The sequence below is a fragment of the Cebidichthys violaceus genome, unplaced genomic scaffold (genome assembly GCF_023349555.1).
Source record: "Cebidichthys violaceus isolate CVI_PGR_0920_01 unplaced genomic scaffold, fCebVio1.0.p SCAF_43, whole genome shotgun sequence".
In the NCBI taxonomy this organism is placed as follows: domain Eukaryota; kingdom Metazoa; phylum Chordata; class Actinopteri; order Perciformes; family Stichaeidae; genus Cebidichthys; species Cebidichthys violaceus.
In genome coordinates this window covers 526,583-540,876 of record NW_027176628.1, presented here as the reverse complement: position 1 = coordinate 540,876, position 14,294 = coordinate 526,583, and the positions used below count along the sequence as shown (strand labels likewise).

General features: G+C 45.8%; 1 protein-coding gene across 1 annotated transcript in view; it reads left to right on the top strand.

Annotated features, from left to right (window-relative positions):
- LOC137886305 (multiple epidermal growth factor-like domains protein 11) overlaps window positions 1-14,294 on the top strand; it is a 75,007-nt gene that overhangs the window by 30,003 nt on the left and 30,710 nt on the right. Inside the window, exon 5 of the mRNA XM_068728713.1 lies at window positions 13,860-14,106. Within this exon, the coding sequence (XP_068584814.1) occupies window positions 13,860-14,106 (247 nt within the window). The remainder of the gene's footprint in view (window positions 1-13,859; window positions 14,107-14,294) is intronic.

Genomic DNA, 14,294 nt, shown 5'->3' with positions numbered 1-14,294 from the left:
ATGAACGTGTGATTTTCAAACAGAATCTGTGAAAATGAAAACACTGAATTCGTCTCTACTTCCTTTTTTTTATAGTTCTGTGCTCTAGCTGTAGACAAATATCAGGCGGCTGTTTTCCAAAGTAGTCCTTCTCTCTCTCTCTCTCTCTCTCTCTCTCTCTCTCTCTCTCTCTCTCTCTCTCTCCGCTCGCCATCCATCACGTGTGTCTGCTGGCGGAGGGGGAAGTGGACTGGCACCTCACCTCGGGAACCTTTTGATTACCCATTTTCCTTCTAATGCCACGTGAGCCCACGCCGGCCCAACCTCATGACAGACAAGCCATTAAGGACTGTAACGACCTGCCCACCACACTCCGCTTTCCTGCCCCCCCCCACCCCCTCCTCCTCCTCTCTATGCACTCTGATTAATTTCCAAAATAACTTGTTTATCGCCCGCTGCTGCCTTTTCCCGCCGAAGCGGCCGGGCACAATGGATCCTTCTCCTCCCCACACGACCGACTTCGCTTTGACTTTGAAAAAGGCCGGGAATTATTCATCGGCCGTCTTCCCCCTGCTTTACATTTGCTCAGAGAAGAAGAGCTCAGTCTCCTCAGCCTCTTTATTTCCTCGTCCTCAGTCATTTTGCACTTCAAGCCGTCTTGACCTTTCTCAAGGGGGCTCGCGGTGCTGAAGAAGGAGCCGGTTTGACCTCCGAGTGAGAGGGAAGGTGGGTCTGTCGACTCCTAAAGGATCCCCTAAAGCCGGCCTGCTCTATAGGACGGCCCACGGCCCGGCTCAGAGCACACTCTGGCTTTAGGATGAGGTGACACTGATCCCTCCGGGAGGAATCGTCCTCCAGGAAAAACAGAGGAAGAGTGAAAACCTGAGGATGGGCGAGAATATGAAGTGACAGCTGTGATGAAACACAACGCAAAGAACAGACCTGGTCAAGAACGTTATTCTGAATTGATCTACCGTGTTTGAAGCTAACATTTGCTAATTAGCCGTAAACACAAAGGCTGATGGGAATGTCACTAGTTTTACAACCACAGTTCATTATGGACAGCCGGCGCTCAGGTTGTAAATGGTAAGCAGCCAACGGGTGTTTCAATCCAGACACGCATTTAAAACACGTGAAACAAAGTGTATCGTCACCGTTCACTATTTCAAGCAACGGACACACAATCAGCTCCAGAGTCAGAAGGAAACCGATCCATAGAGGCCTTAAAGCTGCTCTTTATTTTCATATGAACAGCAGCGGGTGGACAGAGTGGAGTGTTTGATCGCTACAGAGACGAGATATCTCCTATGTGGGTTGGTGGAGACCAAAAACGGAGCTAAAAGCTAAAAGAGCGAGAGCGATCCACGCCACTAATGTGATAATATGACGGCGTTGTGTTAAATCGGAACCGTCTTCATCCAACTCGGTGAAGACGGTTGGATGAAGACGAATATTGTCGTCGTCTGGTGGGCGGCTCAGTAACGCGTCGGCATGGTGCTTGACCTCCGACCCCAGACGAATGGCTTCATCAGCTGTCCGAGGTGCGCCTCTCACCTCTATATATTAGTCAGCGGGTCGGTGGGAGGACAGCCACCTGCCGAGAGCCATTAGACCTGAACTCAGAATTTATGCCCCGTGTTTGCAGAAAAACAGGGAGATCATTAAAATGCAATTACCAAACGGAGAAAGCAAGCTGGACTTTGCCGGGATAAAGTCCGACGAAAACAAATCAAGTGAAAGGTTTCCACAACTTGTGCAACATTCTACAGCGGAGTTGTTGATGACCGCTAACGACAGCAATTATCCGGAGGCTTAAAAACACGAGAAAGTGCAAAAAGCACGAGACGACTCTTCTGTGCGGCTAACGTTTTATTATCCGGACGTGAAAATCCGTAAAAAGTCAATCACCTCGACGCACAAACGGGCGCCAGCCAGTGTGTCACGGTAAAGTGACACATCATTCCAGGCCCGCGAGCAGTAAATTGTGTCATCCATCTGGCCTGTCCTCCACCCCCCCCCCCCCGCATCGACCCACGTCCCATACAGCCTGAACTATGCTGCCACTAATTACAATTATTAATTGAAAATAGGAAATCAATGGCTCTGAATTAAACAGGAGCGTGCGTGTTTTTGTATGTGGGTCGGCCGTCTCCTAATAACTCTGAGCTTTTGCTCGACATACTTATCTACCGTCGAGGTCGTGTTTCAGAGCGTGACCGGGTCAGCGAGCGAGCGAGCGGTTAGGCGGCGCTGAGTTCTGTTTGATCGGCGACTTTCGCCGCTTTGTTCCGGAGGTGAGAAGCTGATTTTATAAAGTATTGTTTGCTCGTTTGTCAGGGGATGGGGCGCCGCGGCCGCCTGACAGCGCGCTGATGGAAATAGTTTTACTCATGCGAGCGGCGTGGCCTTAAATAAAGTGCTGCATTGCTGGGCAATATACCCGGGTGCTGTTGGAAATATAAATGCACTGTAGTCAAGCGAAGTCAATTTATTCTTATTTATTTTTTTATCTCCGTCGTACTCACGGCGGCGCACTTTCCAGAGGCGCAGTTCGTCCCCGCTGTTGACCTTTCTCAATGAGCCGGTGGGACTTTTCGGTTTAAAAGCATTCTGGGTGTGATTTGCCGTGTTTTAAAAAGTAATCATTTGCATTTTTGTTTCATATAAATAGAACCTTTTTTTTTTTTTTTTTTACTTTACTTAGGCCCTTACTTTGCTGTTCAGCCACTCTCTCTCCTCTGCCGCATACAAAGTTGTCGCCTCTGCGTTCGTGGAAGCAACAATAGCAATTTGTTTGGAATAAATATAAGAGAGTAGTATTTAATAATAGATTATATTGAGGCAGCGCCCGCGGTAAATGCAAAGCAGCGACTGTTTATCACCAAAGGTGTCGTCAAAGTCATGAAAAACAAGTATCCTGCAGATTGCTTCTCTCCATCTGTTCCATAAGTTTCTGACAAAGATGCCATTAAATTAAAAATGAATGAATTACACTCGAGGCTGCATGTGTGTGTGTGTGTGTGTGTGTGTGTGTGTGTGTGTGTGTGGCTAGTTCATTGGCTTTTGCCCAACAGACGCTGTGAGTGCAGCTGAGAAGGCGGTTCATTGGCCGACAGCATCTTGACTCGGTGAAATGTTAAAGGCGAGCTCGATGACGGATACAGAACAACTTCATAATCATTTATTCATCGCCGCAACAAACCACTTAGTGGCTCTCCGTTGTGTTTTTAATTAATTTCATTTCACCCATGCGTTTGTGGACTGTCGCCATCTTTGTTTTTGGCTGTAGTCACTATTTTTTTTTTATTACTTTTATGAAGTGAAAACATTCTGTGAAAGACTTAAAGTTGTAAGACAAACAACTCCCAGACCGGACAACGCTGTGGTAGAGACCTGTCAATCACCACGTAGCCCCGTCCCTAAACCATCCCCTGTTTTCTGGTGTGTTTGACTCTAAATGGAGCATAATGTACTAAATGAACATCATGCTGTATTGAAGAAGGCTGTAAACTAGAGATTGAGACCATAAACTCATGTTTACAATGTTTACTGAGGGAATAAATCAAGAGAGAAGTAGAGTCATTTTAGACTAGACTTCTATACAACCAGAGGAGTCGCCCCCTGGTGGACACTAGAGAGAATGCAGCTGTAGCTGGAGGTTGCCACCTACATGTGTTGGAGAACCTCCACCTCTTCAATAAGTGGACACATATTCTCCACCGGCGTGTCTGTGTGTATCTGCTTGTAAGGTAGACTTTCACACCCTCGCCCCCCCCCCCCTCCCTCTGTGGTGACCCACTAAACCACCCTGTAGCTCACAGTCCGGCCTCCACAAACCCACGGCGTGATCAGCGGCGCACAACCAAGACAAATGAGTGCAGTTGCTGCTCCATAGATCAACAGATGGCCCGGTGGCAGTCGGGAGTGCTGCTGTGTTTTTTCGGCGACTCAGCACTATCCCTCCGCCTCACTTATTGGCAGGGTATTCCCCCCTCGTTCCTGTCCGATCGGGCCGCTCGTCCATCACCCTCTCACCGGGCCGCATGCATCCTCTTTATGGGGAAACGATTTTCACATCACCCCGGAGCCGATGTGACTAAGTCATCATGTCTCAGACTGAATCTTAGTTTGTAAGATGAGTTGTTCTTTTGGGGTTTTTGCAGCTTTAAATATATGTACTCAGGAGGAGAGCGTTTCACTTTGATTCCTCCAAAGAAATGAACTAACATGCAAACTTGTTTTGTGCAAAATGCCCTGTAGTGATCAACAATCAAATGCTCATTCATTTTCTATGGAGAGCAAAAGAGACCTAGTATCTAAATGTGCATAATCCTGACTTAACCTCGACTTGATGCGCAGTGAAGCCCGTCCATCGCAAGGCAGCAGCCTCGGAGAACTCAGGCGGCGTCGATCAAAAGACACATTAATATTCTGTTACTGCATTGCCTCTTTCTCTATATCGGACCCCCACGTTTCACGCTAACGCTATAGCTTCTGTCGCTAGCCCCGCTCTGTGTTCACCGCGTAACGTTAGCGAGCAGCAGCCTCGTTCAGGTGTTTGTTGCACACTGTTAGGACACTGCCCATGCACACTCCACGAGGACAACCATTCTGCAGAATGACTTCAGCGTCGACGTCAGCCCGGAACGAAGGGTTTCGTTGGTCAAACACGGCGCTGCGGATGTTCTTGTGACCTGTGCAAACAGTCATAATACTTTTTTTTTTTTTTTTCTATAGATTTCCGTTCTTGGTGCGAGACGACGTTTATTCTGATCCAGCCAGCCGAAAAATAAAGCGGTTTTTCATCCACACAAAAGCTGCTAATTCCGTCACACTGTTCCTGCTCTCGTGAACGGAGACTTTTGAATGCAGAGCTTTTTGTTTTTCATCACTGTGACCCCGTGGCCCTCTCTCCCTCTCTCTGACTGACTGCGCCGGCAGGTTTGAGTAATGTAAAACACTCATCATGCAGATGTCAGCGGTTGTCGACTGTTTTTCGGTATTAATTTAATGCTGGAGAGGTTTTTGTACGACCGGTCGTAGAGAGAGAGAGAGAGCCGGTTGGTTCCCGGCTTTGTGTTTGAGCGTGTTTGTGAGTGGAGAGAGTTCCCCTCTGCAGCTCCAGTGTGTGGGTTGTGGGTTGTGTTTGTTTACGGCGTGGATGAGCACAAGTTTAGGACTCAAATCATCACAGCTGCAGAAAAATGCATATTGACACATTTTTGTTCAGGCGACGTAGCACTTCTGCGAAAGCAGAGCAACTCAACCAACGGACTTCCAGCTGATAATGACTAATGAATGATTATTATATTTTGCATAAGCTTCCCCCCCCCCCCCACCCTGAAGGTTTTCTTCTTACGAGTGGCTGGAGAGACAAGAGAGAGCAGCATGTAAAGCAGGCGCAGCAGACGGTTTAATGACGACATCAATCAGCCGAGCGCAGCGCGCGTGCAGACGTCACCTGAAGCGCTTCTCAACGCAAACACAACGGTAAAGGAAGTGGCCCCAGTCACTGTACGAAAGTTCCCGATCGCACCATGCTCTTTGAATTCAAAATTGGAAATAACGGGAATTCAGCTAATGGCGTTGTTGGCGCTGAATGTGTCATAGCGTCGCTGTGCTCTGTGTATAAAGAGCTGCCATCGGCGCGACAGCAGCGGCCCCTCTTGTGTTACAGAGGAATGAATGTGCTGCAGAAACACACAGCGACGCTACATGTGAAGCGTTCGCATCGAGGATCATAAGGTCGTTATTGGGCATCAGTGTGTTTGGCTCCCTGTGTGCGACGCTGCTCCGCATCTTAAAATAACCTCTTTTTCTTTTTCTTGTAATTGTGTTTTTTCCAAAAAGAGGATCTCTTGTCCGTCCGCGTGAACAAACAAGCCTGTGGAACATGTGACAGGTGGTGTTATGAAAGAGGAGAGGAACATAATAACTTCTGTTTCCACGACGAAGCTACTTCAGACACATTAGGACTACAGAGGGGAAAACAACAACACATGTGCTCTCGCTGTTCCGTCTGACAAAGGAACACGTCTTGTAATCACCGACATACACCTGAAACAAGTTAAAATAAGAATAAAACAAGTTGATGGACCTGCTGCATGTAAACACACATTTACAGTCACCGCGTTACGACCGAAGCATTGAAATCTTTCGTGTGTCTTTGGGAGCCGATTTCCCCCGAGTGGCCTGGTTCCTCCTGGTTCCTCCTGGTTCCTCCTGGTTCCTCCTGGATCCTCCTGGTTCCTCCTGGTTCCTCCTGGTTCCTCCTGGATCCTCCTGGTTCCTCCTGGATCCTCCTCGTTCCTCCTGGATCCTCCTGGTTCCTCCTGGTTCCTCCTATGCATGCTAGTGGATCAGATCTGCACCGCCCGTATGAGAGGAAGGTAGCAGCAGCAGCCGTCAGCATCAGTCACACATGTTTGAATGTGTGATCAGGCTGAAAGTCGTGTCTGACTTTCTCCGTCCTTCGTCCCCCCCCCCCCCCGTGTGTTCAGGCCATTAAGTGATTTGACATTCAGCTATATTTCTTTCCCAAAAAATATGGCTAAATGTCAGATTCAGCCTCATTCAACCTTCCGTTATACTCTGGAGATCGTTAAGAAGCGGCTCCTTGCTTAAAAGTTACCATCAAGACAATGAGAAAAACAACAACAAAGGAACAAGACGATTATCGTAATAAAATGATAAAAGACATTCAAACTTTCCCAATTGGTAAAAATGACTTGATGGATACTTTCTGATGAGTCAAAGGAAAACTTTTACCACCTTATGGGGATGTCAAATCAGTGCTGATGGTAAATGTGCTGATAGTGATGTAATCAATTCCCCAGATGTGCCTACATGTACCAGAATGCATTGCACAAGAACAGCAATTTCGCTACATCTGATGAATAAACTTTAACTCACAGAATGTCATTGAATGATCTACAGCATCAGATGCTTTTGATCGACTTTACAAAAAGTGATTCAGAGTGTTTCTTTATTTAAAGCCGATACACAACAGCCACAGCTACAGCAGTGAGCTCTGAACCAGACGGACACCTGCAGAACGAAACACCTCCAATCAATCCGTCACCACAGAAGGCAGTTTGGATGTTGATTTATAGTTATTAGGACTGCTCCTGTCACCTCCCTTATGAAGGAGTATAACATGAGTAATAGAAAGATTTAAGATATGACTTATTGGCTCTGAGATCATTTGGACTGAGCGTTTAAGAAAAGAGGGATCCACAATAGTAACAAGTATGCTGTCCAGGTCCTGTGTGAGGCCAAGTCACTGTTGACGTATTGTACCGCAGTTAAACACATTCACCTTCTTACCTAAAGACCTAACCAAGTAGTTTTGTTGCGTAAGTAAACCTAAAAACTAAGTAAAGTGTACGTTTCGTGTGAACGCAGAAGTTTTATTTTGAAAAGACACTGCATGTAACGGGCAAAAACTATACGTATCCTTTGAACCCTGAAGTTTTATTTTGAAAAAGATACTGCATGTAACGGGCAAAAACTCTACGTATCCTGTGAACACGGAAGTTTTATTGTGAAAAGATACTCTGCAAGTAAGAAGCGCCAACTTTACTTTTCTTGTGAACGCAGAAGTTTTATTTTGAAAAGACACTGCATGTAACGGGCAAAAACTCTACATATCCTTTGAACCCTGAAGTTTTATTTTGGAAAGACACTGCATGTAACGGGCAAAAACTATACGTATCCTTTGAACCCTGAAGTTTTATTTTGAAAAGACACTGCATGTAACGGGCAAAAACTCTACATATCCTTTGAACCCTGAAGTTTTATTTTGGAAAGACACTGCATGTAACGGGCAAAAACTATACGTATCCTTTGAACCCTGAAGTTTTATTTTGAAAAGACACTGCATGTAACGGGCAAAAACTCTACGTATCCTTTGAACCCTGAAGTTTTATTTTGAAAAAGATACTGCATGTAACGGGCAAAAACTCTACGTATCCTGTGAACACGGAAGTTTTATTGTGAAAAGATACTCTGCAAGTAAGAAGCACCAACTTTACTTTTCTTGTGAACGCAGAAGTTTTATTTTGAAAAGACACTGCATGTAACGGGCAAAAACTATACGTACCCTTTGAACCCTGAAGTTTTATTTTGAAAAGACACTGCATGTAACAGGCAAAAACTCTACGTATCCTTTGAACCCTGAAGTTTTATTTTGAAAAGACACTGCATGTAACGGGCAAAAACTACGCATCCCGTGAACACGGAAGTTTTATTTTGAAAAGATACTCTGCAAGTAACAAGCAGAAACTTTACTTTTCTTGTGAACACAAGAAGTTTTATTTTGAAAAAACTATGCTTCTAGCCATTGGAAAGAAATACAAACAAACAGAAGACCCGTACTCAACGTGAGCACTAATGGACTGAAGTGGACGTGAGTCATGAAGCTGACATATGCGTCTTGCTTTGACTCATTAAGGAGTTCTTTGGATTGCGCAACAGTTCTCTTTTTACCTTCCTCTTAACTTTAACGTCTCTGTTTTCTCTGGAGGAGATATTACAACTGTTTTTTTTTCATTCTTTTTTTTAGGAGCGTTACATGTTGGTCAGTTGATGCATACAGGGAGTCAGGTTTCATACACTGCCTGGCCAAAAAAAAAGTCGCCACCAAAAAAAAAAGGTCACACACATTAATATTTCGTTGGACCGCCTTTAGCTTTGACTACGGCACGCATTCGCTGTGGCATTGTTTCGATAAGCTTCTGCAATGTCACAAGATTTATTTCCATCCAGTGTTGCATTAATTTCTCACCAAGATCTTGTATTGATGATGGTAGAGTCTGACCGCCGCGCAAAGCCTTCTCCAGCACATCCCAAAGATTCTCAATGGGGCGAAGGTCTGGACTCTGTGGAGACCAACCCATGTGTGAACATGATGTCTCATGCTCCCTGAACCACTCCTTCACTATCTGAGCCCCATGAATCCTGGCATTGTCATCTTGGAATATGCCCGTGCCATCAGGGAAGAAGAAATCCATTGATGGAATAACCTGGTCATTCAGTATATTCAGGTAGTCAGCTGACCTCGTTCTTTGAGCACAGACTGTTGCTGAACCTAGACCTGACCAACTGCAGCAACCCCAGATCATAGCACTGCCCCCACAGGCTTGTACAGTAGGCACTAGGCATGATGATCCAGGTGGAGACTTTTTTTTTGGCCAGGCAGTGTATTTCATAAAAGAGGAACAAATTAAAGGAACTTTTTAATTCGTATCTGTCTGCGTAGGAGGCTCGTCTGTCTACGGATCTTCCAATTAGCTGCCGCAGTAAAAGAGGAAGTTTTGAACATCGATGTTTCAGTACGTTCTGTATGAGTGACGAGTAGAGGCAGTAACAGACGCTTCTAATTGCTGCTCTAACAGCTGTTCTGTTGTGGCAGCATTTACTTTTACAAATAAGAGTTTCTGCAACTGAAAAAGAAAAAATTGGTGTATATTCTTCATCTCTACAATGAGCAAATATCCACTTGTGAATCAGCTGTCATGTAAACTTGTGCAGCCCGTTGAGCCTGTCCTCAAGGGTTCGATACAAGCATCGAAAGTTTATCCCTCCCCTTCTCGCCGCGTACAGCTGGAGTCACCTTGAACAGCAGCCGTGAACGGAGGCTTTATGTTTTCGGGAATTTCTTAAAATTTTGGCACAAACGTCCACTTGGACTCCAGGGTGAACGCGCTAGAATATGGCGGTCAAAGGTCCGCCGACTGTTTTCCCCCCACTGTGTCTGAGTCGTAGATGCACTCAGCTGTGAATCCGCTCGAGGTCCTCTAGCATGCAGCCACGCATGGGCAACCAAAGTATATAACGAGTGGACAGACGCGGAGACGCACGCTCGCTCACGGACAGATACCGCATGATCCTAGTAAGCGAAGATAATGAGCTGTGGAGGACAGAGCCGTGCTAAGCTAATCCTCTCCTGCCTTTTAGCTTCATATTGACATACAAACTCTCAATATATAGATGTCCAGCTGTTTGATTTGGGGCCATATTGAGAATGTAATCCAGGTGTGTTTCCCTTTTAGACGTGAGAGAGTACACAGCACAGCCAAAGAGCTCGCTCCCATTTCTTCTTTGTCAAACAGTGACTTTACACCGTAGATAAACCTGGAAATATTCCTTAAAGAGTGAGCCCTCGCCAAAGTGTGTTATGCAGCTCTTAATTCAGTGCAGAAAGTTCTGCTTTGTGCCAGCGAGCTACTCTTGATCAAAGTCATTAGTCACTTGATTTGGACTCTTTGCTGCTGAATAATTGAGGCTGCGAGAGGATAAAGGATTTGACTGTGTTGGCTCACTAGTGAGGAGAAATAAAGGGGAACTCCCCCCTTTGAGCGAGAGACAGGGGGAGGAGGAGGAGGAGGAGGAGGAGGAGGAGGAATGGAGATAGGGCAGGGGGAACTGAGAGACGCATGAGAAGAGAGTAAATTAGAGGAGTTAGTGTGGGTCTGATTCATGCTTTGTCTGCTCAGAGCTCCGTCCACCGCAGCACTGATGAAACATTTAACACCATGATATCTGGAAGACTACCACCCACGTTTGGGCTGGAACAAGTTCTCCGAGTCTGGACAAGTTTGCCCGTCTCTCAACGTTTGTTTTGTTTTTAAACTTAAGAGCATTCACTCAGACTCCCGGTGCTTTACTTCCCTTTTTGGAGAGTGCAGTTCACCCCGTGAGCATATATCACAAAGATAATAGTGCTTTGATTCGTGTCGTCTTCAGATGATGTAATGTACAATAAAAACGTCCCGTCTTTTTCTGCTTGTTTTCAACTGATGTCTTCCGGTTCTGATTTAATGCCGGCGATTCTCCACCGAGTCCGACACGTCAAACTGAGGGTGGCGCTCTACGTGGCCTTGTTTTAAGTCAGGTGACGTTGGTGGAAAAGAGCGATGAACGTCGTCGGGGTAATAACTCACAGGACTTTCACCCAGGAGACAGGAGTACGTGATCCAAAAGTCAACGTTGACTTATTATAATTCACGTCGAGTTACACCACCGACTTAATTAATGCCGCTTATGTAAGGCGGCCTATTTATCTAACGAAGGTACTTCTTCTAACCCTAACCTCAGTGACAAACACGCAGGACTTTCACCCAGGAGACCAATGTTCACGACCCACCTGAAATCAAAAAACAACGCAGACTTATTTTAACGTGACGTACTTAACTTACGTAGCCTCCTTAACTACGTCACACCTATGACCACGCTGCTTCCTGTGAACACGGATGCTTATTTTGAGGATCGAGCTGAAATTGACTCTTGACACTAGAGGCGTACGTAGAGCGCCGCAGTTTGGGTCGTATTTGAGGAGTCGTGAGCGGGACCGTGTTGGATCCACTCATCGGCGTTAATGTTGCTTAAAGAGACTCAAAGACGGAGCCCCAGGAATATGTGGGTTTCATTCTTTTGCAAACAGGAGTCCATTAGAATAAGGGACGGACAGCGCCGTGAACACTGAGGCTGCAGAGGCCGGCAGAATTAAAATGCTGAGTTTTCTGCTGCTTCAGCCTGATGAGACGACCGCGGCGCTGCGTGGAGGAAACCGCATCCATCACGCCGCACAGGGCGTGTCACTGATGTTGGTGGTGTTTCATTCTGAGCCGATATCATGTCACGTCAGGACGGAGCGATGTTTGAGGGAAAGGGGAGGAGGAGGAGGAGGAGGAGGAGGAAGAGGAGGAGGAGGTGGAGGGAGATAACGGCGCACATTTCCAGGCGGTCTCTCCCTGGAAGTGATTCTTGCTGTTGCGCTCGTTTTTGTTCACATATAGAATTTTAAAAGAGCGTTATGTGAGATGTTCAAAGACGTTCTCACCGCTGACCAGCTGACCAGCCGCTGCCTGGAGTGGCTCTAAATGTCAGGCGGTTCTTCCTCATAGGGCTCATTTATCTCCACTGAAAGACAGTCTGCAGATTCTATGAAGTGACAGACATGAGCACAGATGTGTATATATATATATATATATATATATATATATATATATATATATATATATATATATATATATATGTATATACATAAGTCAAAATGTGAAGTGTTATAGTGTCCGTACGTTGTTGTGTCATCTTTAACCTCTCGGTGACTTGTGGTGAAAACAATATCATTTGTCTTCTTCAGCTCATTGTGAATATAATAACAGAGCACATTGGAAGAGGCAAGTAAAATATATATATACGGCGCCAGGGAACTTGTTTTTTTATTATACGTCTTGATATGCATACTCTGGATGCTGCTGCAGTAGTTTGAGGCTCACGCTCTTCATCATCATATGGACAAGCAGTCGTTTGGCCATGAAAATCTCAGATCTCAGGCTCCCTCTATTAATGCTCATTAAATATGCATTTTTTTTTCTTCTTTTTGATAAATCACACAAGTAAGAAGCAAAATGAGAATCTTGGACATAAAATAGTGAAAAGTTAAAATATAGACGTGAATAAAATGTGAAATAAAGTAATAGTAGATGTGTGCTACTGTATTGAAAATGAACAAAACGTCTCGCACAAAGTAGGTTATTAGTCTAGTTATTGATTTCATAAAGTCAGAGAGTACAGTGTGTTTTAATGCTTTCCTCTCCAGCAGCAGCACCAGGGAGAGGATCTGTGCTGCAGCTGCACCAACACTCACTCACATGAACTGAAACCTCCTTACACTCTATTTTTGGTGTACGTGTTGTTTGTTTTTGTTCAGTTTTAAAACCACTTCATAAAGACGGCAGACTTGACTTTGGCATGAAGCGATGTCACACCAGCTGCGTGGGTAAACATCACCGGGCTGCACGGAGTTTGCCGACGTCTCTCCGCCGGTTAAAGGTGACGGTTTTGCAGATTTAGCACATCGGCCGCGCTCGGAGAAGCCGCCTCAGAGTCCTGCAGGGTTAAACCGCTGCAAAACACATCTGTCAGTATGCATGACGACTGGGACCAGGACTTTAATGTGGGTCTATGGACTTCTGTACTCTGGACTGACTGGTGTCTAATCTGTGAGTCAGCAGCTGTTGATATCAAAACAAGACCAAACGAAGCGCTTCTCTTTTTTGAAGTGGTGATTTTAAAAAACAGTTCCGATGAATACTGTGATCTGTTACTTTAAGCAACACGTGTAATTCTAAATAGAAAAGCTTTAGCTTTATGTTTGCATCTAATTTGAACCGTTGATGGAACCTCGTCTTATCCAGGAGACAACCTCCGGTTCTTCAGAGTGAAGCCGATGCTTCACGTCTTAAAGCTGTATTCTCTCTAGTGTCCAGCAGGGGGCGACTCCTCTGGTTGTATAGAAGTCTAGTCTAAAATGACTCTACTTCTCTCTTGATTTATTCCCTCAGTAAACATTGTAAACATGAGTTTATGGTCTCAATCTCTAGTTTACAGTCTTCTTTAATACAGCATGATGTTCATTTAGTACATTATGCTCCATTTAGAGTCAGACACACCATAAAGCAGGGGATGATTTAGGGGCGGGGCTACACAGTGATTGACAGGTCTCTAGCAGAGACGTATACGGCGTCTCTACGTCACTCCTCCTCGGTCCAGATGTGGTCACTTCTTGTTCACTGGTTGCACTAAGCCAAGATGGCGACGGCCGTAATCCAAGATGGCGACTGTTACCGCCAAACTGGAGGCTTCAAACCAATGGGTGACATCACCATGACCACGTCCACTTCTTCTACACAGACTATGATCTTATCTCACCTGCCTTCACCTCACCTCCGTCCTCTCTGTTGAATCACCCTCATGTGGATTACTTCATGTTCAGATGACCGTGAATCCTCAGACCTCTGACCTCGTGTGTAAATACTGACGATCACAGCGTTTTAAATCACACGTTGACTCGCGCTCCCTCGGCCCCTGTCCAGGCTGCGAGAGCGACTTCTGGGGGCCCCACTGCAGCAATCGCTGTCAGTGCCGTAACGGGGCCAAGTGTAACCCGATCACCGGAGCCTGCGTCTGCACCGACGGCTTCCAGGGCTGGCGCTGCGAGGAGCCCTGCGACCCCAACCTCTACGGCAAGGACTGCCTGCTGGAGTGCCAGTGCCTCAACGGCGCCACCTGCCAGCATCAGACCGGCGAGTGTCTGTGTGCGCCGGGATACACCGGGGCCTTGTGAGTGAAACAGCACACTACACCGTATGGCACACACACGGTTCTTATGATCTGATGCACTTCCAACATGTCTACCTTTCTAATGATATTAAGTCTGGGTTTGATTTGTCATTGTGTTAGAGTGAAGTACATGAATATATAAATCAAACACAACAGAGTGTTGTACCGGTTCTGAAAGGTGAAGCCGA